Source organism: Podarcis melisellensis (genome assembly GCF_964234715.1).
Source record: "Podarcis melisellensis genome assembly, chromosome: 14".
NCBI lineage: Eukaryota > Metazoa > Chordata > Lepidosauria > Squamata > Lacertidae > Podarcis > Podarcis melisellensis.
Window position 1 is genome coordinate 14,576,520 of NC_138546.1, and position 26,514 is coordinate 14,603,033.

Genomic DNA, 26,514 nt, shown 5'->3' on the forward strand with positions numbered 1-26,514 from the left:
TAATACATAATAATATGTTGAGATACACAAATCAGTATGAGAAATGCAGCAACAGCAATATCATATAAAATAGATTAGAATCTCAAGAAACTGAAGCAATCTTTTCAGCCCAAACCATACGTTTGTGGAAATGACCACATCTTAATCTGATGTCTTAAAACAGAGATCCATCAGTCCCTGGCGTTATAGAGAGGAAGTTCCATACCTAAGCATTGTGGTTTAATAAAACTTTGCAAGTGCTTGGGGTTGCTGGGTTTTTAAGGGAATATCTCTACAGAACTGTCTGGCATATATTACTCTTCTTTAATAGTTGTGAAGCAACATTATCTATGGGACGCGGGTGGCGCTGTGGGTAAAACCTCAGCGCCTAGGACTTGCCAATCATCAGGTCGGCGGTTCGAATCCCTGCGGCAGGGTGCGCTCTCGTCGTTCGGTCCCAGCGCCTGCCAACCTAGCAGTTCGAAAGCACCCCCGGGTGCAAGTAGATAAATAGGGACCGCTTACTAGTGGGAAGGTAAACGGCGTTCCGTGTGCTGCGCTGGCTCGCCAGATGCAGCTTGTCATGCTGGCCACGTGACCCGGAAGTGTCTTCGGACAGCCCTGGCCCCCGGCCTCTTAAGTGAGATGGGCACACAACCCCAGAGTCGGACACGACTGGCCCGTACGGGCAGGGGTACCTTTACCTTTACCTTTTAACATTATCTATAGGGTTACATCAGCTTCCTGAACTGTATAAGATCTTTGAAAGATGGCAAATCCATGCCCATGTGGAAGAACCACTAGTCTCCTTTGGTTATACTGTAATGATGACTCCAGTTTAAACTAGTAGCTGTTGGCTTCAAAAGTCCATAACACAAATCTTCCACAGTAGCAAATTAAGAGTGGCAGCTTGCCAAAACTCTGGGCTGTATATATTACTTTACTGCCTTACCCCAGTATAAAACTGTTCAATGTTTTCTTATTTCTCTAGTGAACATGACTTTGATCCTGACTCCTACAAAATTCCCTTTGTGGTTTTGTCTCTTAAGACCTTTGCACCGCAAGTTCATAGCTTGTTGCAGACCCACGAGGGGACAGTGCCGTTACTGAGGTAAAATAAAGTTTCTTAGCCGTTGTTTGAATGTTCAGTAATGAACCGGGTTAAATCCCCCCTTTTTCCCCCCTGTAGTGAAAAGGATCCTTGGATAGATTGCTCCACCAACTCCCTCCACTAGGCAAGTTAGAAATGGTTCATCACTAAGAGAAAGCACCTCCTCCATGCCCCATTCCACTTGAGTGTCTCTGTAGTTACGATTCTGAGTTCTCTTAAGCATAATAATATATATACATTTTTTTAAAAAACCAAATATTTAAATAATTAAATATTAAAACACACCAAAAGTCAGGTCTGTCTGCTTTGTGACCCCCAATAGTGCTGGTCACAGGTGAGAGGTGAAATTCTGTGCAGAACAAAAAAGCCATCTTCCCTTTAGGCTACTTGGAATCATTCTCACTTCTTAACCCCTCCTCCCCTTCATTGGTTTTCTCTGACTTCTCACATTGAGGGTTGCCCTGGCTGCTGAAGGGGCTCTGAGTGACAAGAGAAGTCTGTATTAAATGCTGGCTGTATTTGGACAATTGTATTCAGCAGAGATGCTATCTTCCAAAGACGTGTTCTGAATTCTGCTCTTGCACAATACAAATACATAGCCGCAGAGCGCATACTGCCTAGTTCAGAGCAATATTTGTCTTCAGCATGTAAGAAACTGCAGATAACTAATTTTGAATTGCTGCCTATCTTTACATTTTCTTTCTTATCTCTGATCTGCAGATACTTTCCTCTTGGCTAAGTTTCTGGTTGTGTCCTTTATTCCATGCTTGTGCCCTTTCTTTCCTCCGTCTCTTGCCATCCACACTGCTCCCTTCAGTTGTTTTAAGGAGTGTTTGAGAATACACATTTCGATTTCTAGATGTATCCTATGTGCCACGGAGCCTCGATGCCCTTTGTAGGAATTGCTTTTGTAATTCACTGTAGCTGAGCAGTGTATGTGTTGTTGAATTCTAACACACAAGGGTGTGTGCTTGTGGTCTTGAGATCAAGACTTTTATGGGAGGTCAAGCATGCAGACAGAGGCATTAGATGTTATTTATCTAAAGCTCAGTTGGTTTAGTGTCAGAGGACTTCATTTGGTGGCAAGAAGTGAAATGATTCATTAATTTCATGGACCTGTATCCTGTGAAAGCTGCAAAATCACACAAGCTAGATTTTTCAAGTAATGAATCATGCAAAAAGTCCCAAGTTCAATCCCTGGCATCTCCAAGGAATGATAGCAGTGTCCCTTGTCTGAAACCCTGGAGTTCTCCTGCCAGTCAGTGGAGACGATACCAATCTAGATAGACTACTCTCTTGACTTTCCTAAATGTGTAGCAACTGTCTTTGTGATCTTTAGGCCATAAAATGCATAGCACCATCTGCTGACCTATGGCAACCCTGCAACAGTTTTTTCAGACCCATATCTCCAGTTCCAAATTCCTAGATTGCTGTCGGGTAGTCAGCTGTAGGTTGCGTCAAATTAAGGTCATGACAAATTAAGGTCACCTTTAATATCAGCCTGCTTTTCTTACTTGCAGAGTAAACAGAGACTTGCTAATGCCTGTTTGCATCTGTTTTGCTACTAGATTGACCAAAGGTTTCGTTACAAGCGAGCAGTCTGGTCTAACGCTTTTTATATTATGTCGGTCTCTTTTGCAGCTTTCCTGACTGCTATGCTTCAGAATTCAGCAATCTGCAAATGGTGCAGGAAGGCCAGGGAGGTGTTCCTCTGGAGCATCTCATCACTTGCGTCCCTGGTGTGAATATTGCCACTGCACAAAACGGCATCAAAGTTGTCAAGTGGATTCATAACAAGCCACCACCTCCCACTGCAGGTGCATATTTTACTCTTTTATGCATCAGTCTTTTGTGTTAGTTTCTTGCTTCTAACATCAGTACCGTGCAAATAATTCTGTTCCTTTGTGTGACTGATTTGCTTGGGAACTTGTGGTCCTCCAGATCTTGGTGGGTTACAACTCCTGGCATCGCTAGCTAATGACCATGCTGGTTGGGGCTGATGGGAGTTGGGAGTCCAGCAGCTTTTGGAGGTTCCTCATTCCTGACATAGCATATAACCTAGAATTTAGATGCGGGATAACCAGCACGGTGCCTGCATGCACCAGTATGTTGCCAGAGGGCTGCCGCAGTGCCTCCCAGGCTATCTGCTGCACCAGATTACAAGAAAAGAGGATGAAAATGCTCTCCCTGTGCCCCTCCAGTTGCTAACAGTTCCTTAATAAGTCTTTGCTAAACATGCCCACTTCCAAGATGGGACAACTGCAGGGCTTTGAATTGGCTGGACCAGGGAGAGGAGGATCATTGTTGACTGAGCTATGCATGTATGTGCATGGAGTAGAGAAGAAAAGGAAATATGGAGTGATTTTTTTTGGGGGGGGGAGACACAAAGTGGGGTGGATGGGGCCTTGAGAGGAGCAAAAACAGGACAGGTATGATCATGGCAGGAAGAGAGGATGAGAACTGTATTTGATGGATGGGCTGTGGGAGGCATGTATGGAGAGAGTACCAAGGGGAGGTGGGAGTATTCATGAAAGAGATTGGGGGTGTGAGGGGGGGTTTAGAGATGACTTGCTGCCTTCTGGGTGTTCTGTTGGACAGATTGCTGTGAGTTCAGATGAGTGGTTTTGATTCTAGGGTTCAGACTATGACTTCCATTCCGTTCCTTGAGCAAGCTTTGCCTTTCAAATGACCATTCAGCTTGCAACAGAAAACAAAATAGTAGCTGTGTGTTCTGGAATTCAGACCCCACTTCTGTGAGGGAAGGAAAATTCCCACTCAATGCCTGAAACCCCTTTTAGACATACCAAGTTTGTCTCTCTGGAATTCCAGCCACAGTTCATATTTTTGCTTTGTTGTGACACGAGCTTGTCTTCAGATAGGGGCCTTTTTGTCACTTTGTAATTAGTTTTTAGTCTGTAGAGACGTGATACTTCCCCCAAATCCATGGTGTTCCTGTTCTGATTTACTCCTAGTTTTGCCTGTAGTCTTTATTGTATGTATTCCATTTATGTCTCTTGCCTCCTAAGCCAGAGAGTTCTTTTTGCCCCCCCCCCATTTTTAGAGCCATGGATTCTACGTTCTACAAGCCCTGTGGGCAACCCACAACTTATTCAGTTCAGCAGAGAAGTGATTGATCTCCTTAAAAACCAGCCGTCGTGTATCATGCCTGTCAGTAAATTCATCCCAACATACCATCACCATTTTGCGAAGCAATGTCGTGTGTCTGACTATGGTTGTTCCAAGTTGATGGAGTTGCTGGAAGCTGTGCCTCATGTGTTGCAGGTGAGTTCAGTCTCAATTTTATTGAAGTGCATGTTTCCATGAGTGATGAGTGTCAGTTCACATAAAAGGCTAGCTTTAACTGCAGTAAAAAAAAATAATCCTCATTTTGACTTTAAGGGTGGTGTGTCAAAATAACAGCGGTGAAGAAGAGTTCTCTGGTGCCTTCCACAGTCCTCAGGGACGTAGGAATGAAATCACGACAGACGAGTAGCAGGTGTCATGTGAGAGGCATCTGCCGGGGCAAGCCCCGGGAACTCTTTTATTGATTATTACAAACATTGCCATAGGTGTGCTTGTGGCTGATTGGTTGATACAAACACAAAGCAACTTGTTGCTGATTGGTTAACATATGTACAAGGTGGGAATTACATATAAACATTAATCCCCAATAGATTAAAGGCTGGGAAACGGAGCTGGAACTAGACAGGCATGAAACCTCCTAATTAAATTATAACTAAAGATTGATATAACATGACCAAAACGATTACTAATAATTGATCATAACATGAAAGAATATAATAATCGAGTTCCGTAGATGTGGTCAGCTATGCATTGAGAACAGGTCATCATGAACTTAAGATGAACTGAGCAATGAGGGAATGTCTTGGTATTTGGAACAGGTTTGTACAGTGTGTGCAGAAGCAGAGAAAAGATTATAAGCGAGACTTCCCAGAATGCCAGAGAAAAGAAGCAATACTTCCCCCATAATGCCACAGTTATGTGCAGAAAGAGAACTTCCCTTTATCTCCTCCTTTCTTGTTTGCGAGGCGTTCTGGGTAAATAAGGCAAAAATACTTCGGGATTAGTGGTGTGCCAGCGAATGCCCGAAATAAGTTTGCCAGGGTCGATGGGACAAAAATACTTAACAACATCGGTGGGCAGTATTATTTAGGGTATGCGTTGGCAAACCACGTATCCCGATGTATTTCTGTCCCCCTCACCATTAAATAAATAAAGAAAGGGGGAGATGATGGGATGCTATGAGTCTTGCACATGACTGTGGCCTGATGGGAAGTCTTGCTCCTAAGCTTTGCTTCTGTACATAATGCTGCACAAGACATTCACTCACCACTTTAGAATGTTCAGTTCACACTGAGTTCAGGAAAACATTGTCCTTTGACCTGTTCCTATATGCATAGTTGATCACATCTACGGAACGTGCTTGTTATGCTCTTTTAAGTTTCCTATATCAATCATTAGTAATTGTTTTAAGTCTTACTATATTAATCATTGGTTATAATTTAATTAGGAGGTTTTCATGCCTGTCTAGTTCTGCGTTCCCTTTCCCAGTCATTAATCTATTGGTGATTAATGCAACCTTTGCTTTGTACTTGTGTTAACCAATCAGCAATAAGCACATATGTGGCAATGCTGTAATAATCAATAAAAGAGGCTCCTTGGGACTTGCTCAAGAGGATGCCTCCCAGATGACACTCGCTACCTGTCTGTCGTTATTTCAACCCAACACAGGGATATTGTAGATCCCCTCTTTAAGAAGCTGGTGTTGAAATTTAATTTACACAGGACAGGCAAGGTCCTGCTTTTACATTGCCGGTTGTTTGGAAGGGATTCTCTTAACCTTTTGGTATGTAGCTTTACTGCTGTGACCCAGGACATCAAGGGCATTTGCATCTGTCCAGGTTGCATGTCAGAAGATGAGATTGGCATCTCTATTCCAATATGTATCCTATGTTGGCTAGTGCCCACTACCTGGAAAGCTTTGCCATTGCCTCACCTTGCCAGCTGTCTTCTCAAGCTGCTTAATGGCTTTTGGAGTTAACAGAGCACCAGCCCAGTCTGGTACCCTCCACACATTGTTGGGCTCCCAGCTCCCATCATCCTTGGCCAGAATGGCCTATGGTCAGCCTGTAGCCCGAAACACATCTGTCATGTGCCATGAACTGGTTGGGCACAGAGAAATGGTCAGAGGAACCTGCTGGGGAGAACCTCAAGGGAAGAAGGCTCAGAGCCTGGGGAGTGGTGGTGGGGCATTGAAGAGGGAGAAGACTGGGAAGAGGTAACTGGATTCAGCCCTTGAGCCATGTGTTGGACCCCCTTGTTCTAAATAAGTAAGCCTTTTGCCAATACCTGCCACTATTTGTTAAACGTAATTTGACTTCTAACCTGTCCCAGAGGGGTTCCTACAATGTAAAAATACAGTGCCAAGTTTGACTGCAAGAGCTGCTTTACTGGACAATGTGGAGATCCAGGGAAATGTCAGTACTGGTGTGAAGAAGCAACTGGGGCCAAGCTTGGTGTGCAGATACTTATTCTCATGGCATGTGGCTGTAAATAAGCTCAGATGTGGCAGTGTTTCGACTGTGGGAGTCACATACTTCATCTAAAATGTGGTGTCTTTTTCCTTCCAGATTCTCGGGATAGGCACCAAGCGTTTGTTAACCTTAACGCATAGGGCCCAAGTGAAGCGATTTACTCAAGACCTGTTTAAGCTTCTCAAGTCCCAGGCCAGCAAGCAAGTGGTTGTGAGGGAGTTCTTTCAAGCTTATCATTGGTACGTAAAGAGAACTGTGGCATGTGCATAGCCTGTGTGTACACATTGACACATCAAAGGTTTTTTTTACAATGAAAAAAATTAAAGACTTTGAGCTTCAGGGAAGTAACATTTCCCCTTCGAAGGGGAAGGAGCAGCTTTCTCCTTTCCAAAGTCAGAATCTGAGGAGCAGAAACAAAAGCCAACTTGGGGGGGAGGGGTAAAAAATGGCTGATGTTAAATCTTATGAAGTTGGCCAATCCTAAAGGCAGGCAGGATGGTGCACTTGGTGGTTTGCTGTGTGGATTCATGGGGGACACAAACTTTGGCTTGTTAACCACGACCTACTCTTCCCTTCCTGGGTCCTCTGGTATGTTTAAAGAATACCTAGGAATGGGGCAGGATTTTCCCTCGCACTAAAGTTTTCCAGAAGTTCTGTTAGAAACTTGCAATAGAGAAGGAGAGAAATCTTGAGAACTTTCTGATCAAAAGTCTGAAATGTCTAGAGAAACACTTAATGATACTGATTTTTAAACCCCGGCAATCCCAGGGCCTGCTCCTAAGTTTTACTCAAAGTAGACCCGTTGACATTGATGAACTTACTCATCTTCATTAACTTCAGTGGGTCTAATTCTGAGTTGAACACTTCCCGTCGCCTCTCGTATTATTCATATCTTCATATGGAAGCAATGGAAAAGGTGCTGGATTGTGCCCTTTTCTGTTCTTGTTTACCCTAAATACCTTTAATGTGAATTCACTTCTTTCCATCCCATTATCTAGGTGCTTCTCAAAAGACTGGGACGTGACGGAATATGGAGTGTGCGAGTTGGTGGATCTCATATCAGAAATTCCGGACACAACAATCTGTTTGTCTATGCAAGATAATGAGATGGTAATTTGTATCCCCAAAAGAGGTACATCCTCGTTTTAGGAACTTAACCCTCTTCCTTTTCTTTTTTTTAACACACGGGTCAGACTATAGTTGGTGCCCTGGTGACAGGTATACTTTTGGCTTTTTGAAGTTTATGGTGAGCAGCAGGTAGAGACTTGGAGCTGTGTTTTGATTGGGGAATTCGTATATCCTTTTATTTAAAGAAAAGATCACAGGGTAATTTACATGTAAATACAAACAGAACAGAATGCAATTTAAACAAAAAAAATCATATCCAAACTCTCTAAAAAGTTGCAGAGAATGAAGAGTATTTTTGCGTGACACCTAAAGAACATAAAAGCCCCCCCCCGGCCAAAGATTCTATTCCCACAGGTGCCTTGAGCCTTAAGAGTAAAGATGCTTATGACCTGATGCAAAATAAAAGTTATATATTGCTGTCATTCTGTTTCATACCTCTCTTCACCATTAAGTCCCAGGACAGGTTATAGCAATTTGAAAAGAAAGTGTTGAAAAATGACGATAATCAGTTTCTAAAAATTCAGAATGTGTCTTGAGAAGCATACTGGCCAAGCAGCACTCTGCCCACCTGTGATTCCCAGCCACTGGTTTTCAGAGACATAACGCTTCTGACCGTGAAGGTGAAGCAGAGCTAACTGTGGCTAGTAGCTGCTGTGTTCTGGAGAGCACTCCTTTAAACTAGCAGTTGAGCTGGAATAGAAGTTGCTGGGAGAGTGCTAAAGTATTGGTCTTGTCGCTTTTACTTTCCCTTAGTTTTGCATCTCTTCTCTCATTTTCAGAACGTACCAAGGAAGAAGTTGAAAGGACAAAGCAGTTCTCCAAGGAGGCAGTGGACCTGTTGCGCCACCAGCCCTATTTCCGCATGCCTTTCAATAAATTTATCCCATTCTATCACCACCACTTCGGGCGCCAGTGCAGACTTGCCTATTACGGATTTACCAAACTACTTGAACTCTTCGAAGCCATACCAGATGTCCTGCAGGTAGGATCCAGATACTCTGGGGTCCTCGTCCATCCACACTAAATAACCTTTCTAGCCTTATTGAGTTGTGCTCAGTGTTTGGGGGAAACTCTTCTTGCCTGTAGAACTGAGCCTTGTTTTTAGAGTGGTAGCTGGGTGCTATTGCACTTACACGGGCAAACTTTGGAAGTAAACCACCTTTTAAAAAAGCCATTCAACTGTTTGTGTTAACAATTGGTGGGGAAAACTTATTAATTAATTAATGGTATTAAAATTCATGGTATTTCATGGAAAGAATTGCAAGTGGGAGGGGGGAACCTTCATATTGCTAATACAGTCAAACCTCACTCTGTGTCCACCTCCGCTTGCATCTGCTTCAGCGAACGTCCATGGCAAACCCGGAAGTACCGGAACGGGTTACTTCCAGGTTCACTGCATGCGCAGAAGCGGCGCTTCAATGTGCATCATTTTTGGGTTGCGGCGGGGCCTCGAGAACAGATCCCTGCCGTAACCCAAGGTTCCACTGTACTCCATTTGTGCATTGTAAGTACTGCCTTCCCTAGTCCCCGCATAAATAATTCCATTAACCGAGCTGACTTCTACCCTCAGGTGCTGGAATGTGGTGAAGAGAAAATCCTTGCACTAACAGATGCGGAAAAGGTCAAAGCTTTAGCTGCCCAGTTTGTGAAATTGCTCCGATCTCAGAGAGACAAATGCCTTATGATGGCAGATGTGCTCACTGAATACGCTAAAACATTTGGCTACCCGTTGCGTCTCCAAGACTACGATGTTGGCTCTGTTCCAGCTCTGATGCAGAAACTTTGCCATGCTATCAAGGTATATTTTAGCACGACTTGGCATGGCAAATGTAGATTTGGTGGGGACTGAGGGAGGGGTGTAGAGAGGGAGAGAGCTGTATTGCTCAGATACATGATGAAAAATAATACCAAGTTCTTAAATGACTGGTACTTCTCTCTGCGTAAAGTGCAGCATAAACAATATGGATGGTGTGTTTTTTAAAGAACTCGTGTTTGTTTTCAGTATAATTGGATCACTAGAGAAACCCAAGAATCTCAATTAGAATAAGTTCCTAATAAATTCCCCCTGTCCCTAGCAGAAATGATCACAGCCTCAGGGGCACACAGCAGAATGGAAGATTAAGTGACAGGAAGCTGATGCTTTGTCAAAAGTTACGAGATTCTTGGGTTTTTCTGAGATTCTTGGGTTTTGGTTAATCCATTAAAACAGCCATTGGTTGCAGCAGATTTTACAGACAAAGCTACTTCGATATGATTTGTAGCTACACATTCTTCCAAGGAGGGCTGGGGGTTATGTTGGAAGCAGCTGGAAGTGTCCAGAGAAAGGGCCTTTGCAGCAGTGGCGCCCTGATTATGAAATATTTTCTCCCACCCTGGCTTGCTGGGAACAAAGTTATGGTCCTTTCTGTGCCAGGTGAAGATTTCTCATTTTAAGATCATTCTAAGATCTTCACATCTTTTAGTTCTGCGTTGTTAATGTGTGATTCACTCTGGTTGTTTTTCGTTTAGTTTTTCTTTTTTCCTACTGTGGTTTTGCCGTTTCAATTTAATGCTCTTGTCTGCCTTTTATGGTTTTTTTTTATTGTTAGCCACCCAGGGGACATTGTTAATTGGGTTATATATAGGTGATGTAAATAAAACAGTGTGCAGAATGCTGCTTAAAGCTGACTGCTAAACAGCAAGGCCCCTTCTTAAAGCTGCAGTGTGTTAGCAGCTTTTGCCTTGTCCATCGGTGTAACTGGATTTCCCCACCCACCACCATTTTTATTCAAACTCCTCCAGGTCGTTGATGTAGAATCTGGTAAGCAGCTCCAGCTTATAAATAAAAAGTCTCTCCGGACCTTGGCTACCCAGCTTCTGGTGCTTCTGATGACCTTGGATGAAACCAACTTTGTTTCTGTGGAAGAGCTTAAAAGGCATTATGAAACCACCCAGGGCGCTCTCCTGAATCCATGTGAATACGGCTTCATGACGTTTACTGAACTCCTGATGAGCGTGCCTTATCTCACAGAGGTAAGGGAGAAGATGGATTGGCTCCTAATGCCCAGCGTAGCACTTGTTTGCTATGCTGGGCTCTGTTTTCCTTTCTTTATGAATGCAGAAGCATAGCATGGGTTGCCAGCGCCCGGGGTGGGCAAACCACCAATGCCGCAGGAACATTCCTGCCACTGAAGTGAAGCCGGGCCATGCTGTGTGGGGAGCCCTACCAGCTGACATGGCCCTTGGAAGGCAAATCCTCCCAACATCCATGGAGAGGAGCGTTGGGCTGTGCTGGGGTTGCCCCTTGACCACCTCCCTCCATCCGCAACCGCTCACCATGGGCCTGGGCTACCCCGCTGCCTTTGCCAGGTTGGGGCAGGGATCCCCCCACAGAAGCCAGCACCTGTGGGGGGGGGGTGCCTGGTTGCACTCCCCCAGAAATTTGTGCCTGGGGCCACAGCTTCGTCCCCATGCTACGCCACTGGTCTTGGGTCACATCTGCACTGTAAGCTTAAAGCACTATGATACTACTATAACAGCCATAGCTTCCTCCAAGGAATCCTGGGGACTGTAGTTTCCTCTCACAGAGCTGCAACTCTAAGTAGTTTAACAGTCAGGCTCTCTTCCTAGGGACCTTGGAATTGTAGCTCTGTGGAGGGAGTAGGGGGAGTCTCTTAATAACTCTCAGCACCCTTAACAAACTACAGTTCCCAGGCTTCTTTGTGGTAAGCCATAACTTAAATTGACATAGAGCTTTAAATGTATGGTGTGGATGTGGCCTCACTTTGGTTATTAATTAGCGATTCAGGGCCTAAAATAAGCTACTATAACGGAAAGCAAGGCAATTGAGCAATTGCTGACTAGAGGCCAGGAAACCCAAGGTCACAGACAAAGAGATAAATGGAGGAGAGTAATGTTAGTGGAGAAGGAGTAACAGCAAATGTGGAGGACTTGTTGAAGGTACTTTGAGGTTTTGTGGTGGTGCAGACATACATTAGCGGCCTATTAAATGAATTTTGGAATGCAGGACGCTGCTTTAAACCAGACCAGGCTATTCACCACAGGAAGCTGCCTTATGAGTCAAGCTATTGGTCCATCTAGCCCAGAGTTACCTACACAGACTGGCAGCAGCTCTCCAGAGTTCCAGGCAGTTCCATCTCTCTACCCTACCCAGGGATTGAACCTGGCACCTTCTGCATAGAAGGCAGTGCCCTACAGCTGAGCTACGGCCTTTCACCCATTTAGTTCAGTATAGTCTTGGCTGGCAACAGGTCTTCAAAGTTTCAGGCGGTGGACCATTCCCGTTCCCTGCTTACATCTGGAGATGTCAGGGATTGAACCTCTGCCCACTGGGGTTAGATTAGCCTTTCGGGAGCAGGTGTGAAAGCTCAAGTTAACAGGCAGCATTGAAAACAAGGAGAAATAAAATTGGACAGCAGAAGAGTCAGCTGAGAAAAACAGACAGCTATTGTATGTGCAGACAAGGATTCAGTTTGTGGACATAGAAGACAGATCAAAGGAAGAGAAGGAAGGGTCCCTGTGGATTAGGAATCTTTGCAGCTGCTGCTGCTGCTGCTTAGTTCTAAGTGCAGAGACTTGTTCCCTCGGTTTCCTATCCACAATCCATTACTCCGTACCCTGAATAGCGTGCCTTGTTATATTGCCCTTCAGTATGTGGCCTCCAACAACTGGAAGAAACTTAAGATTGTTCCCTTCAGTAGAAGGGGCAGGGTGACCTGGACTCAAAGCTGCTGATCATTTACTGTACCTTGAGCGGAAGTGACAGCAACTGGATTTGCGTACAGCCTCTGCTGGCCAGGGTCTGTTACATTTTGTTTTTCTAGGCAGTTTCTCAAGGCCCATTATAATATAAAGCAGTGTTTTTTAAAAAGGATTAAAAAAATAGAAAACACCATAAAACTAAAGCATTATATTCATTTAAAATGAACCGTAGAAATTAATCAGGAACAGAAATTCATAAAATTTAGATAAACACACACACAGTTTTTTGTTCTTTTTAAAGTGACAATGACGGGACCATGTGAATCTGTATTTATTGGTGGGGGGGAGGGGTTTGCAATAATGTGGAGCCACCACTGTAAAAGCCCCAAACCTGGTACCTTCAGCATCTCTCATCTGTAGCAGGACCTTGGACATTGATCTTAACACCCAGGCTGGTTCACAGAGGCGTGGGAAGTCCTTCAAAAAACCAAGTTGTTTAGGACTTCAGAGGTCAAAACCAGCACTTCAAGTTGGGCCCAATACATTCCATTTGTTTGGCCCGCTCCACAAACAGGCTGTAACAGTTGAAGATTCTGAGCTGTTTCCAAGCCCCACACACAGAGTGCCTTGCAGTATTATTGTAATTATTTATTAAATTTGTATATCACCTTCCTTCATGAGAAGATGCAAGGGCACTTCACATGATAAAAATACAGGCTAAAAGCACAAAATAAATGGCTCAAAACAAAATTACCACCAGCCCCCCCCAAAAAAAAGATTTAAAAGGACGTAGAATATTAATCAGCCGTAGGAATGTTTTTGCCTGGCGCTTAAAGATGTATAATGAAGACATCACCAAACCTCCCTGGGGAAAGCATTCCACAAATGGGGAGGCGCTGCAGAAAACGCCCATTCTCATGTTACCACCCTCTGGACTTGAAGAGGCATACAAATAATGACCTCAGATGATAATCGTAGAGTCCAGGTCGCTTTATATTCCAGCCTTAATGTAACTGAAGTGAGGCACTCGGGCATTTTCAAGGAAGGATTGCAGCCGGTGACCCACATGAAGCTTTTCGTTACGGCTTCTTGCATATACAGAACAACCTAATGGTTTTGTAACTGTATCACGTGTGTTGGATTTGTTTTTAAGTGCAACTCCAAACCAAATTGCAATTAAAATGAAGAGCGGGGTAAAAAATGTGTTCAGGGATGTTCTTTTATTAAATACTCTGCAGTGCCCAAAGGTCGGAAGACTTCATATGTGTGGTTTTCCCTTCCACAGGTTTTTGTTGATGGTGAGGCAGAATATGTCAAGCTCACAAGCCTGTATGTTTTCGCCAAGAAAGTGAGGTCTTTGCTTCATACCTACCATTACCAGCAGATCTTCTTTCATGAGTTCTCAACAGCTTATAGCAAATACACAGGTGAAGTGTTGCAACCCAAAGCATATGGCTACAATAATCTCGAGGAACTCCTGGGAGCAATTCCACTGGTTTGTAGCAGTTGTGTTTTTCTTTTTAGCAGTAGTACTTAATTGAATCCGTAGGTCCCCATGTGCAGTTTAATCGGTGCTTTTTAATATAGATGTGCTCTTGCGAAGTCAAGACAGGTGATTTGAAGACTAGGATTGCCTGGCTTTGTGCTGTGAACCCTTCTCAAAAGGGAGGGAAAACTGGGAAATGGGATTTTCCACAGCTTCAGAATGTTCAAATATTTTACATTTCTAAATGTTCGCCATTTAGACAAGCGCTAAGCAGGCCCCACCCCAACCTCTTGCACTCAATGCTTCCACATTAGACCTTCCTGCCTTCAGCACAGAGGTCTTAAAAAGATATTTTAAGCATTCAGATGAGAATGCTTCAAAACCTCCAGTTGGGAGTGTTCCTGCTGTGGAGAACCATGGAGAAAAGTCTTAAGTGCATTCTTTTGAATGTGCTTAGAACAGAGGCTTTCAACCTTTTTGAGTCCACTGCTCCCTTGATCAACTACAGTCTTTCTGCGGCACCCCTGTGGGGCTCCGGAGCCCAGTTATGTCACCCCTTGCCTGCAGGGCTGGCAGCCTCTCACCTTTTTCGAACACCCTTGTGGAGTGTTCCCTCAGCCTCCTCGCCCCTCTTCTTGGGAGTCATCCGGGCAACCGCTTCTGCCGCCCATGCCCCAAAGAGAGGTGCCTCCTCACACTGCCCCACAGGGGCCTGGGAAACACCCCACGGCCAAAGGTACCATCCACCTGGGGAGCTTGTAGCCAGGGCTGCTGCAACAAACAGTTGTGCAGGCCTTTGGAAGGCAGAAAATGCAAGAGGGCATCAGAGGAGGGAGGGAAGGAAAGAGGGACAGAGGTCAGTGTTGCCTGTGGCACCCCCATCATTCAAGGTACCCCAGGGTTCCACGGCACACAGGTTGAAAACCACTGGCTTAGAACAAAGGTGAAGGGCCTCTGTCCTGTGGGCCAGATTTGGCCCACCAGGCCTCCCCCATTTGACCGGCGAGGCCATTCTGGGCACATAAGGGAAGGACTTGGCCAAAAGGGACTTGGCAGGCGCTGTCCTCTATGGAGTGCTTTCCTAGCACCCAGGAGCCAGCTGGAAAACACTGAGCTCATAGTTTGGGAAGCACAGCACACTGGTTTGCGCAAGCCCTTTGAACTCTCTCCTCCCTCACCCTCATGGGGCCAACTTCAACAAGTGCCAGTCACCTGGTGTCAGATGATAGACAGGTGGGGGTGGGCCACCCTAACCCTACCCTGGCCTTTGAAACTTGGGATAAAATAATTTTTAGAACCCACCCTATTGCTGTAACTCCTAGTTTGTTTTAAATTGCTGTTAAACCTCCTTCCCCCCCCCCCATTGGGACCTTATAGTGGAGTGTAGGGAAGAAATCAAATAAATGATATGATCAAAGGACTCATAATCCTTTCTTAGTTGACATTTTGTTTAGTCGGGCGGAGAGAATATTTAACACTTGTTGGAATCTGGCCTAATATTGAATGTAGTTCGCTTCACAAGGGAATACCAGAAAAGAAAGAGTAGGAAAACAGCCAAAATAGAGAGTTTTGCTGAGTTCAGTCATCTTACCTCAAACATTGTCATTATTGCCTTCTACTTAGGTGGTCTGGATAAAAGGTCATGGTCATAAGAGAATTATTGTCCTTAAGAACGACATGAAAAGTAAGTAATTCCTGGTTAGAGATAACTTTTAAAAAAACAAATACTTGAATTACTGGTGAGCATATTTGCCCAAGGGAAGCAATGCTCACTGTCTTCCCTTCTCATAGCTCGTTTTAGCTTGCCTGGCCTTCCTCTTGGCGATGGTGATGGACAAACTGCAGAGACAGCAGAAGCAAGTGAATCCTTGGAATTAAAACTAGAAGCATCAGATTCTGGTAATTGCTATACATCAGGGGTCAGCAAACTTTTTTAGGAGGGGGCCGGTTCACCGCTCCTCAGACTTTGTGGCGGGCCGGACTGCGTGCGCGCGCGCGCACACACACACACACACGGCGAAAGGGGGCTTCTCTCTCCCCCTCCCCCTGCTTTCTTACTTCCTCCACCGCTCTGCCTGTAGTTGGGAGCCGGCGGTGGTGGCGGCACCTCTCCTTTCCTGGCCAGCAGACACACTAAGCTCCAGCTGAATCCCCATGACGCGCCCGTCATGATGCCCACAGCGCAGCCATTGACGGAGAGGCGGGCGGGTGGCCAAGTCTGGGCCGTACTGAGGCTTCAGATAGGCTGGCACCAATCAAAGCCCAGCTCCCTTCCTCCGCAGGGCAGGGAGAGGGAGGGAGGAGGCGCCGCCGTGGTGTGTGTAGGGGGGAAGGCAGGAAATGTTGCCCCCCAAAAAATCGCAAAAAAATGGTGCAGCCTGAATGATCACACTAATCCAAGCAGTGATTCCAGGGCCATCCACATGCCGGATCCAGAGGACAACTGGGCCTGATCCGGCCTGCAAGCCTTAGTTTGCTGTACATAGTGAACAAGGCTCATTTAGCTTCATTGATTTCAGTGGGTCTGCTCTGAGTAGGACTTTGTTGAATGCAACATTAAATCTGCTTGGGGATAAATTGGGCACTGTAGTCACAATCCCTGTTAACAAGTAAAGGCAAGCACTGTGGCTATGATCCAGAAAGCCATTTGCCTAATTCGTGCCTCCTTTTGAGCTTGGGCCAGAGGGTCTGCAAGGGTCTGCTTGGGCCAGAGGGTCTGCAACCGGGTTTAGTGAGCAGGAAGAGGCTGGGGCAGAGAGCAGTCCTGATTTGGAGGCCAGAGAGGAAGGGGGCCAGGAGGCAGAGAGAGAGAAGAGGCCAGCTGCTGGAGAATCTAGGGAGTCTCTCTCCTGCTGCAACCAGCTCCCCTCCCTGCTGGTCTCCCAGAACATGCAGAGAAATGAGCAGAAGAGAGATTGGTTGCACTCAGACGCAAACTGATTGCTTGGGAAAAAAACCCTGAAGAGCAGGGGACTTAGGCAACTGTGGGAAGGACCTTCAGTTCTTGCAACTGCCTCATTGGGCCAAGATCTACTGGGTTGGGATCATTAGGCCTGCTCAGTTTTGGTTTCTTGGAATAGAGTCGTTAACTTCACTGACATGAGTTGTTTTTTGTTGCTGACCTTCTCCTGACTCCTTGTAGTGAGTTACAATTTCTCTTCTCTGGTTTTTCCTGCAGTCTCTAATTCGACTGAGCAAGAGCTGCTTTGCCTCACAAATATGTCACCTGTGGATCTGTTGTGTGAGCCTGTCCCTTCCTGTCTGCCTTCCCCACAACTGAGACCAGACCCAGTCATACTTGTACCGGCAGATCTCATTCAGTTCGAAGAACATCCACCAACCCTTTCAGGTAAAAATGAGTGTGCTCTTAAAGGAGGTCTGTCCTTGGGCGTTCTGACCGGTAGCTGCTTCCAATAGGAGCCATTCTGCCTTTGTTTCGTTGGACTTCCCTTCCAGTGCAATTGTACTGCAATTGGAAGCCTAGTCTATAAATGCAGCAAAATGCTCAGTTTGAATGCATAAACTTCTCATGTATATGCTGCCAAAATACCAGCAATGAAATACTTCTGTGTTGTGAAAAGTTAATTGGTAGAATTCACAGCCCTTTAGCGATCCCCTTGCAGTAGTAGTGAATGCCACTTCACATCGATTGTCTCCACTTTTCAAAAGTTACCTTGTTTAGAGTAGCTCAATACACTACAGTGGTGCCTCGCAAGACGAAATTAATCCGCTTCGTCTTGCGGTTTCTTCGTCTTGCGAAGCACGACTATTAGCGGCTTAGCGGCTATTAACGGCTTAACAGCTATTAACAGCTTAGCGGCTTTAAGAAAAAGGAAACAAACTCGCAAGAACTCGCAAGATGTTTCGTCTTGCGAAGGAAGCCCATAGGGAAATTCATCTTGCGGAACGACTCAAAAAACGGAAAACTCTTTCGTCTTGCGCGTTTTTCGTCTTGTGAGGCATTCGTCTTGCGGGGCACCACTGTAGTCTGCTTCCCACCCTTAGTTCAAAAGGCCTAAGCAAGTTTCTCCAGGGATGGAAGTGTTCCATATAACCACATCCAACTCCAGCTTGCACATGCTGCTAAGATAACGCACATCCCTATTGGAACAACTTTTTTCTCCAGTGAGTTTTGGCAGCCTTAGTTTACCGCCAGATCTCACAGCTTTCCATACTGGACTTCAGAACACCAGGATCCAATATGTAATTGCTTGCATTTCTAGCCAGTGGCAGTCAACGTTCATGTATTCCACATAATGTAAATAGTGCTTTGCTCAGGCAATGCATCCTTTCATTGAAGGAGACAACTTGCTGCCTTTGTGCACAGATCAGACGCATCTGAAAATAATTTTGCTCTGAAAACTTCATGGTATCGCTTTCCTTTTTAGAGATGATTGTTTTAACGAAAGAGGAGGAGAATGCTGTTAGTCCTTTGAGAGCTAAAGAAGAGGCGAGCCACTTACATGCGGCTTCTAAAGCTGCAGAAAATACACCAGCACCTCCCTGCCCTTCAGTTGAACCGCAGCTGAGCAAAGAAGCCATGGACAGCCCAGTCAAAAGGCAGCATAAAAACAGAGTGAAGTTGGCAGCAAATTTTTCACTTGCACCTGTAACCAAGCTTTAAACTATGTCGTGTTGTGAGAGGCAACACATTGTCAGACTGCACAGAAAATGAAGCTATTGGCTACCCTTTATATTTTAAATCACAGATGGGATGGGGGGGCGGGTGGTCACTTATGTTTATCTTTGTCACTGTTGACTACCTTCTGTGAGATTTTTGTTCAGTTTACACTGAGTTCAGCTGGGCAGGTATTTTTATTTGAAACTTCAAGCATTAAATGTTTTACTGTTCCTTTTTACATTCTGTCGAATGTCAGGAAAAAACTAGCAAATGCTAAACTTGGAGTGGGATGGAATTTGAGTTTCTGAAACCTCATCACTGATGTAAAGCCTTCATATAGCATATGAATCTACAGGCAATTTTTAATGTGCGTTTTCCAGACAGGTAAGAATCAAATGCATCATCTGTCTTGGCAAAGCAGCCTATTGAGAACTTTATTTTTAATAAGTCATTAGATTGGAATAAAACCTGCAGCGGCATCTTCAGGGTTAAATTGGTGAGAGCAAAGCCTAGGATTTTTTCTGATGACTTGTAATTGTCTCTTGTCAAAAGATGACTGTAGAGCATGGCTAGGGAACCTGTGGCCTTCCAGATGTTGTAGACTACAGCCCCAGCCAGCATGACCTGTGGTCAAGGATGATGGGTGTGGTAGTACAATAACATCTGGAGGGCCGAGACTACCCATTCCTGCTGTAGAGGATTACATTGATTGATTACAAACCCCCTTTTAAATGCTTTCTGTAATCAGTTCCACTGAGGAATCTCGTAGGAAGGTGAGGATGTTTTTAAGCTTCCCTTTTATTGAGCGCTCCAAGTTGATGCTGTTTTCTGGCTTAGGAAAAGCAAGTCTTTGTGTTTTGCATTTTGAAGTCAACTTTGAGGTGCTTCTTGCAGCATCTGCCGATGAGATTACTGGGAGTATTTGAGATTTCAAATATTCATTTAAGTGTACATACGTTATAAATCACAGCAAGGGGGTTTAAGTGGGCTTTTTTTAAAGATGGAAAGTAATGATTCTACTTCCGTTTGCACAAAAGTACGAGCAGCACATGGAAATGCCAAAGTTGTGGTGCTTTTCCTCATTTTAAAGATCCAGTAAATGGGAAGCTTAATGTGAATCAGCATGTTTTTAACTGTGTCTGGTCTTTATTCTGATGTTTACTCTGAGTGCTCAAACCTGCTCTTGTGTGTGGTTTTTTCCCCTTCCAGTTCCTATAGTGGCATTTCTGTTGGTGTTTGGAAAGGCAGGCCTTTGTCGAAGGAGGCAAGTCAGTGGAGTCCTTCTACTTTCTTTTTTTATAGAGAGCTAAAATGTCTTCTGACCAAAGCTTTTATACCCCCCGCTGGGTAAACTTGGCACTTACAATGGGTTGTATTTGCCAGGCAAGGATTCTTAATTGCTCGTCAGAAAGAAGGAACCTATAGCAAAGGTTTCCACTGGCTGAACGGATATGTGCGTACAAATAATATTTTTGAAATGTGTGTGAGACTGAAAAAGCAGCCTTAGATTTCACAGCCAGCAACTGAAAAATGCCACTTGATGGCTATAGGCAACCTATTTTTAAAATAAGAAGAAATGGATTTTGTTTTTAAAAAGTGTTTTTTAAACAAAGCCAAGTATTAAACAGTACAGTACTAAATAATGATATAGCCATTACGAATGCAGAGAAGGACTGGAAGATTTTTTTGAGATCATGGCAAGGCACAGTGTGTTTGTGTGTGTACATCCTTATGTTTCCTCTACAGAGATGGGGTTTATAGGAGTGATTATTATTATTTTTAAAAAAAAGAAGAAGAATGGAACCATTTTATGACTTTAATTGTGAGGACATCTTCCATTTACCTTATGTGTTGCTTGCATAAAACAAAGACCTGACCAATTGGGGCCTGTCGTGCAAATGCAAAAACAGTCATCATTTTGAGCCACAGTTGCAAGTCATCTATAATAGACCAAGTTTTGGTGAAAACTCAAAGGAGAAATAACAGTACTATTGATGTACCTGGAATACAGGTGTGGGTTGTGCCACCTGTAGAGAATGAGAAATCTTTCTGGAGTCATGTGTAATTCTGACCTAAATCGCTGTATGAAAGTTATAGACTACCTTTTGGGGAGTTTGTTTTTCATTGTGTGAACCCAGCTAATTTTTTTTTTGGGGGGGGTGTTTTTGTTTTTCTACGAAGGCTTGAAGAAATAATGTGACTGGGCTGATTTGGGAAAAAAATTAAGGGAATGAAATTATTTCATTTACACTTCACTAATTTTGATTTCTTGGTTGTTTTAAAAAATATCACTGAAGCCCTCAACTTATGCACTCTCAAGGAGACAAAGCTCGCCTTTCTCCTCTGTTGTCTACTCCCATTTGGACAGTTTTGTGGCTCGAGTGCTGTTTTGTGTGTTGGGACCAAACAGTTGTCAATAAAATTTCCAAGCAAGCATGCAACCTTGTCAGTTTTGTTTTTTTAAAAAAAATAAAAACTAGGCCGAATTAAAGCCACCTCTGCACAGCAGAAACCCCACATTCTTAAAAAGTAAGAGGCCAGCTGAAACTCATTACCACTGGGATGGTCTTCATAACTGCAGAGTTAGTCCTATGTGGAGCAAGCCCATTGAACTTACTGAGCACAACTGACTTAGACCTACTGACTGGGAGTAGAACTCTGTTGGATAGAATACTTAAGATTAAGCACAGGCGATTTCAGACACTCTGAATTTTGCTTTGAATGGCCACTTGTGCAATGCCAGTTCCATGCCATGCATCCCTGCCATTTCTCACCATTTGTACATGCGGTGAGCTGCTGAGAGTCCCAAATCCTCTGTGGGCTTTTACAGAGTGAACCGATATAAGAGCATGTACTGCATAAAACCACAAGAGTCTGACAGATGACTGGTCGGTAGACTACCAACTGCCTTGTCCTATTTACAATATTTATTCATTATGTAGATGCTAAAAGGAGCTGCCATGCCATGTTTTTATTCTGCCCACGGGAGCAAATGCTGTCTTGTCAACGGAAAGAAGTGTGGAGCGCATCCTATTCTACGCACAGACTATTAAAATTGCTATTCTACATATTACTTGGTATGATTTTCTATTTCACAGCTGGCAGAGGGCGTTGGGGGGTGTCTTCCTCCCCATATACATATCATCTTATATACACACAGATCTATATATAAGGATAAAAAGTGGTACCTGCCTGTTACCTGTGAGCCCTCTCCCTAGTATCTGTCTGTCTCTCTTTTTCCTATACAAGTCTTTCCCTCTCCTGGAGATACAGTTATACTTAGATATATATATATACATATACTCCTTGTCTTAAACCTAGGCATGCTCACTGAGTGATCCGTGCAACAGTGAAGGAGTCACCGACAGGTACATTCAGTACACGACAGTTACTGTAAAAAAACAGTACAGGAAACTCTACTATCAAGTTATCTGGATGCTTAAAGTCCTCTTCCATCCACAGTTTTCCCGTCTGTTGGGTTGAGTGCGTAGGGGGCAGGGGGGGAGGCGGTGCCCTGTGACGAGGGAGCTACATGATGGCGCACTGGGTGGTGCCGCAACAATCCTTAATGATAGCCATTCCTGCTTTCGCAATGGTGGGCTTGTTTGGAGGAAGAGGAGGGGGCTCCGCCTTCTTCTCTGCTGGTGTACCTGCGTTCGGCAAAATGGAGAACGTCTTTAATAGCCTAGGCTGGGGCTTTAAAATAACGTATCTGCTGGAGCAGTGTTGTTTTTTTAAAACAAAAGACCCACTGTGCACGATGGAAAATTTTGGGTAAATTGTTGCACAGTTAAAGTATACTGTATAAAGGTAAAGGGAGCCCTGACCATTAGGTCCAGTTGTGGCCGACTCGGGTTTCGGCGCTCATCTCACTTTACTGGCTGAGGGAGCTGGCGTACAGCTTCTGGGTCATGTGGCCAGCATGACTAAGCCGCTTCTGGTGAAACCAGAGCAGCGCACAGAAACGCCGTTTACCTTCCTGCTGGAGTGGTACCTATTTATCTACTTGTCCTTGACGTGCTTTTGAACTGCTAGGTTGGCAGGAGCTGAGACAGCAACGGGAGCTCACCCCGTTGCGGGGATTCGAACCGCCGACCTTCTGATTGGCAAGTCCTAGGCTCTGTGGTTTAACCCACAGCGCCACCCGCGTCCCTTTACTGTGTAGTTTATACAGTATACTGTATACTATAGTATACTGTATACTATAGTATACTGTATACTATAGTATACTGTATAGTCTTCCCTTAAACCAGTGACTTCCCTTCTCTTTCCATGGTTCACTTTGCATACCAAACATCCCTGCATACTTTACATTAACTAAACTACCAGTATTCAGTAAACCATTGTTACAGCCATCAAAACTTATTAACACTGTTGAATTTATCTTAATGCTACCAGCGTTTTTAAATGAACACCATTTTCACCCATATATTCAAACATTTTCCAGTCTTCTTTAAACATATATTCTCTTGTTCTCTTATTCTATATGTTAAATCTGCAAGTTGTGCATATTCCATCAGCTTAAGTTGCCGTTCTTTGGTTGGGACCTTGCTCATTTTCCCGTTTGGGGCTAACAAGACACGGGCCGCAATAGTAGCCTACATAAATAGTCTTTTATTTCCCTCTGAATTTCCCTCTGAATTATTCCCAACAAAAAGGACTCTGTTTTTTTTGGAAAGGTACTTTAGGTTGTTTAAATGAATATTTTGAAATGTAAATTAGAAAATTCAATAAAAATTATATAATACAAAGTACATAGTCTTCCCCAAATAATCCTGGGGACTGAGCTATGATTCTCAGCACAAACTACAGCTCCCAGGGTCTTTTTTTTTTGAGGGGCGGAGTGCAACGCCACTTCAAATTGGCTTTAAATATATGGTGTGGGTGTGATCTCACTGCACAACAGCTGCCTTCTTGGAAGGAACAGAAAAAGTGTGCATGCAGGAGATGGAATGGGTGCCGCGGAGTCTTCAAGGTTTGCATAAAGCTGCTATCCAATCCTTACATTAGCTTTATGCAAACCATGAAGACTCAGCAGCTCGTTGTTAGAGAGAGCTTCGCCAAAGTCTTTGGAAGAGTTTTGAAAACTCACTTGTTGGAGATCGCACGGCTTTATCTAAGGGTTTCAACTTGATCCGGAGGAACTCCGCCATCTCCTTGTCTTCCTCCTTCTCTCTGTTTCGAAGCAAAAAATAACAAAATTAGCCAGTGGACTTGGGGTGGGTGGGAACCAGCAGCTTTTATTTTTATTTGAATGTAACTGAGAGATGCAACGAAAAGTGATGATCAGCAGAAGTTACACGACAAATAAGGGGAAGCTGACTTGGACTAAGTCCTTGGAAGGTGGTGGGCTCTCCTTCATAGCAGGTTTCAAAGCAGTGGTTGGAAGGTCCATTTTTGTCATGGATGGTTTAGCTGAGATTCCTGGATTGCAGCAGATTGGGAGTAGAAGACCCCTGAAGTCCCAACAGAGGCTGATTTAGGGAAGCGTGGCCAGTTTGGCCGCACTGGGCACCAAGCCGAGAGGGCTCCACAGGGGATGTTGCAAGAAAAGACAAACAATGGGGGCATAGCTGTCAACTTTTCCCTTTTCTTGCGAGAAATCCTATTCGGAATAAGGGGAAAGGGGAAAAGTTGACAGTTATGAATGGGGGGTGCTGGATTTTGGCATCACACAAGGCTCTGCTGAAATTTGAAAAGTCTGCCACTGCTTCTAACTCTATGGTGTTATGATTCTATGCTTCTATGATTTGTCTGTCTAGTTCAAGATTGTTCACACTGGCTGGCAGCACTTCTCTGGGGGGTTTTCACACAAGAGATACTCCCAGGCCAACTTGGAGATGCTGGGGATTGAACCCGAGGCGTGTACTGTGTTATAGGAATTCTAAGGTCTCATAAATATAAATCATAGGTTCATAAATTTAAAAGTCAAACACATACATAAGTATACGGTACAAACTATGTGTCTGAAATAGTACAGGGAGGTACAAACTACGTGTCTGAAATAGTACAGGGAAGCAATCCAGAAACCATTTTTACTCTCCCAAATTGACCTCAATTGTTTCTCTGCAAGGAGGAAGGAAATGGGAAAAACCTCCCCATTGTCTCTTTGCTCACAAATCCTGTCTTAAGTGTATCTATGTATGAATAGGGTGAGCCTGTGACCTGGATTCAAGAACTGAGTATTAACCATCACAAAAGAATGGCCAGGATGCCCAGGTAAAAGCAATCAGGGACTTAGCAGGTATCCTGGCAGACAGGTTTTCTGCTGTAGACTGCCCCTTCATTGATGTATGTATGATGTTTTGGGGGTGGTCTTGAGCTACAGGGAGGCAATTTTCAAATGTCTGTATAAGAGCTTGCACACCATTGTTCTGGGTTCCTCTCCTCCCTCCCTGCATGGGGTGAGCGGGGAATCCTGTTGCAACAGTTTAATAAAGATCAAGCTTACTAGCTGCTTTGCTTCTCAATATTCTCTGGTTGGCCTCTGTTATTGTCTCCTACCAATAGAGAACCTACTTAAGGACTCTATGGGCTCTTGGATACCCCATAAGAGAAAGGGAGCAGTATTTTTCTTATAACAGCTGCATTTAAATGCTCTCCCACTGAGCTAGGGCCCTTCCCTAAATAAAAATAGGAAGGAAAAGTGTGGAGTGAGAAACCAGTAAAGCACTAGTATAAAAGCAAATAATAACAAGAGTTCAAGGAATTAATATAGGCAGAAACAGAGTCCTAACTTATGGGTCAGAGAGGCCAAAGACTGAGCCTAAGACCTTCTGCATGCAAAGTAGATGCCTTCCACTCAGTCTATGACCCTTCTTTATCCCACAGTCTTTCTTGCAAATGCAAGGGTGTTATGTACTGAAGCTCTCACACTGGGCCAGCAGGGGGATACTGTAGATAGTTATGCAAATGACGGATCGAAAGTGACGTTCAGTGATTGGATAGTTTTAGAAAGTTGCTACAGTAACGTTGTACTGGAGCTCTATATAAGCAGGCTGACTGAGCCCTTCAGCTCAGTTGTGTTCTGGCCTGTGAATAAACAAGAGCTGTTTGAAGAATCGCTGTGTCGTCTGATATGTTCACCCACAACTTAACAAAGAGTATATGCGCAAGTGCTCTGCTCAAGCATAGGGGTTCAATGAACAAAGTATATTGTCTACACACTCCAGGATTTCAGCTGGCCTGGGAAATATGTTTATCTGGAGATGCTGTGGGGGATCCTTCTGCATGTGATGGAAGATATGCTCCTCTGCTGAGCTACAGCTTGTGCTTGTTGCTTTTTAACGGTTGCTTTTTCTGTAGTTTTCGTGTTGGGAACCGACTGGCTGTTTAAAGTTCAGGTTGTCAGCTGCCATAGAAGCTTGCATGTCAAAAGGCAGAGTATTGGTTAGGGCACCACAGGCAAAAAACAAAACAAAACTGAGTCTCCTCCCAGTCTTGGAAACAAGTCATTCTCCCATGCAATTACCTTAATCTCTCTACTTCGGCGTCATCAACAAGGAAGTCTCTTTTCTGCACCAGTTTGTGGATCTTCTGAATCAATTCATCTTCCCTTTGCTTCTGCAATTTTGTCTTCTCTTTTTCTGCTCAAAAGACAGTGGAGGTAAAAAAAAAACAGCAAGAAGAAGGAGCAGATTGCAAGAATACACTTGTTTGAATTTTCTTCGGATTCTGCCCGATTTTGTGCTATAGGGATGGATACACAGTGCTTTTTTTCCAGGGGTGCTTAAGGGCACGCAGTACTGGCACCTTTTTTTTTTCTAGAAGAAAAGAACTGGTTAGAAGAAGTTTCAAATAAACTTGGCATTTGAAAGGAGTTGTTTATTACCAACTTAATCTCCTGGCCATTGCCGGCTTCATCTCCTGTTCAAAATTCAAGCAATAAATCTACACACAAACCCCCAGGAACAGGATGGGAACACTTTGTAAG

At 44.2% G+C, this 26,514-nt stretch overlaps 2 protein-coding genes across 5 annotated transcripts in view; one reads left to right on the forward strand and one right to left on the reverse strand.

Moving 5' to 3' along the window:
- MARF1 (meiosis regulator and mRNA stability factor 1) overlaps positions 1–21,022 on the forward strand; it is a 39,466-nt gene extending 18,444 nt beyond the window's left edge. For all 4 annotated transcript variants that reach the window (XM_081887902.1, XM_081887904.1, XM_081887903.1 and 1 more), the window contains exons 15-27: positions 971–1,090; positions 2,732–2,907; positions 4,152–4,372; positions 6,742–6,884; positions 7,644–7,777; positions 8,553–8,755; positions 9,344–9,571; positions 10,555–10,785; positions 13,760–13,969; positions 15,584–15,644; positions 15,752–15,859; positions 17,139–17,309; positions 18,349–21,022. In XM_081887902.1, coding sequence (XP_081744028.1) covers positions 971–1,090; positions 2,732–2,907; positions 4,152–4,372; positions 6,742–6,884; positions 7,644–7,777; positions 8,553–8,755; positions 9,344–9,571; positions 10,555–10,785; positions 13,760–13,969; positions 15,584–15,644; positions 15,752–15,859; positions 17,139–17,309; positions 18,349–18,584 — 2,242 coding nt within the window. In that variant the 3' untranslated portion in view covers positions 18,585–21,022. The remainder of the gene's footprint in view (positions 1–970; positions 1,091–2,731; positions 2,908–4,151; positions 4,373–6,741; positions 6,885–7,643; positions 7,778–8,552; positions 8,756–9,343; positions 9,572–10,554; positions 10,786–13,759; positions 13,970–15,583; positions 15,645–15,751; positions 15,860–17,138; positions 17,310–18,348) is intronic.
- The window catches only part of LOC309356557 (bMERB domain-containing protein 1), a 40,706-nt gene continuing 34,558 nt past the window's right edge, over positions 20,367–26,514 (reverse strand). Inside the window, exons 4-6 of the mRNA XM_081888099.1 lie at positions 26,053–26,167; positions 23,674–23,756; positions 20,367–22,231 (exon numbers count right to left, since the gene is read on the reverse strand). Of these exons, the coding sequence (XP_081744225.1) occupies positions 22,110–22,231; positions 23,674–23,756; positions 26,053–26,167 (320 nt within the window). The 3' untranslated portion in view covers positions 20,367–22,109. The remainder of the gene's footprint in view (positions 22,232–23,673; positions 23,757–26,052; positions 26,168–26,514) is intronic.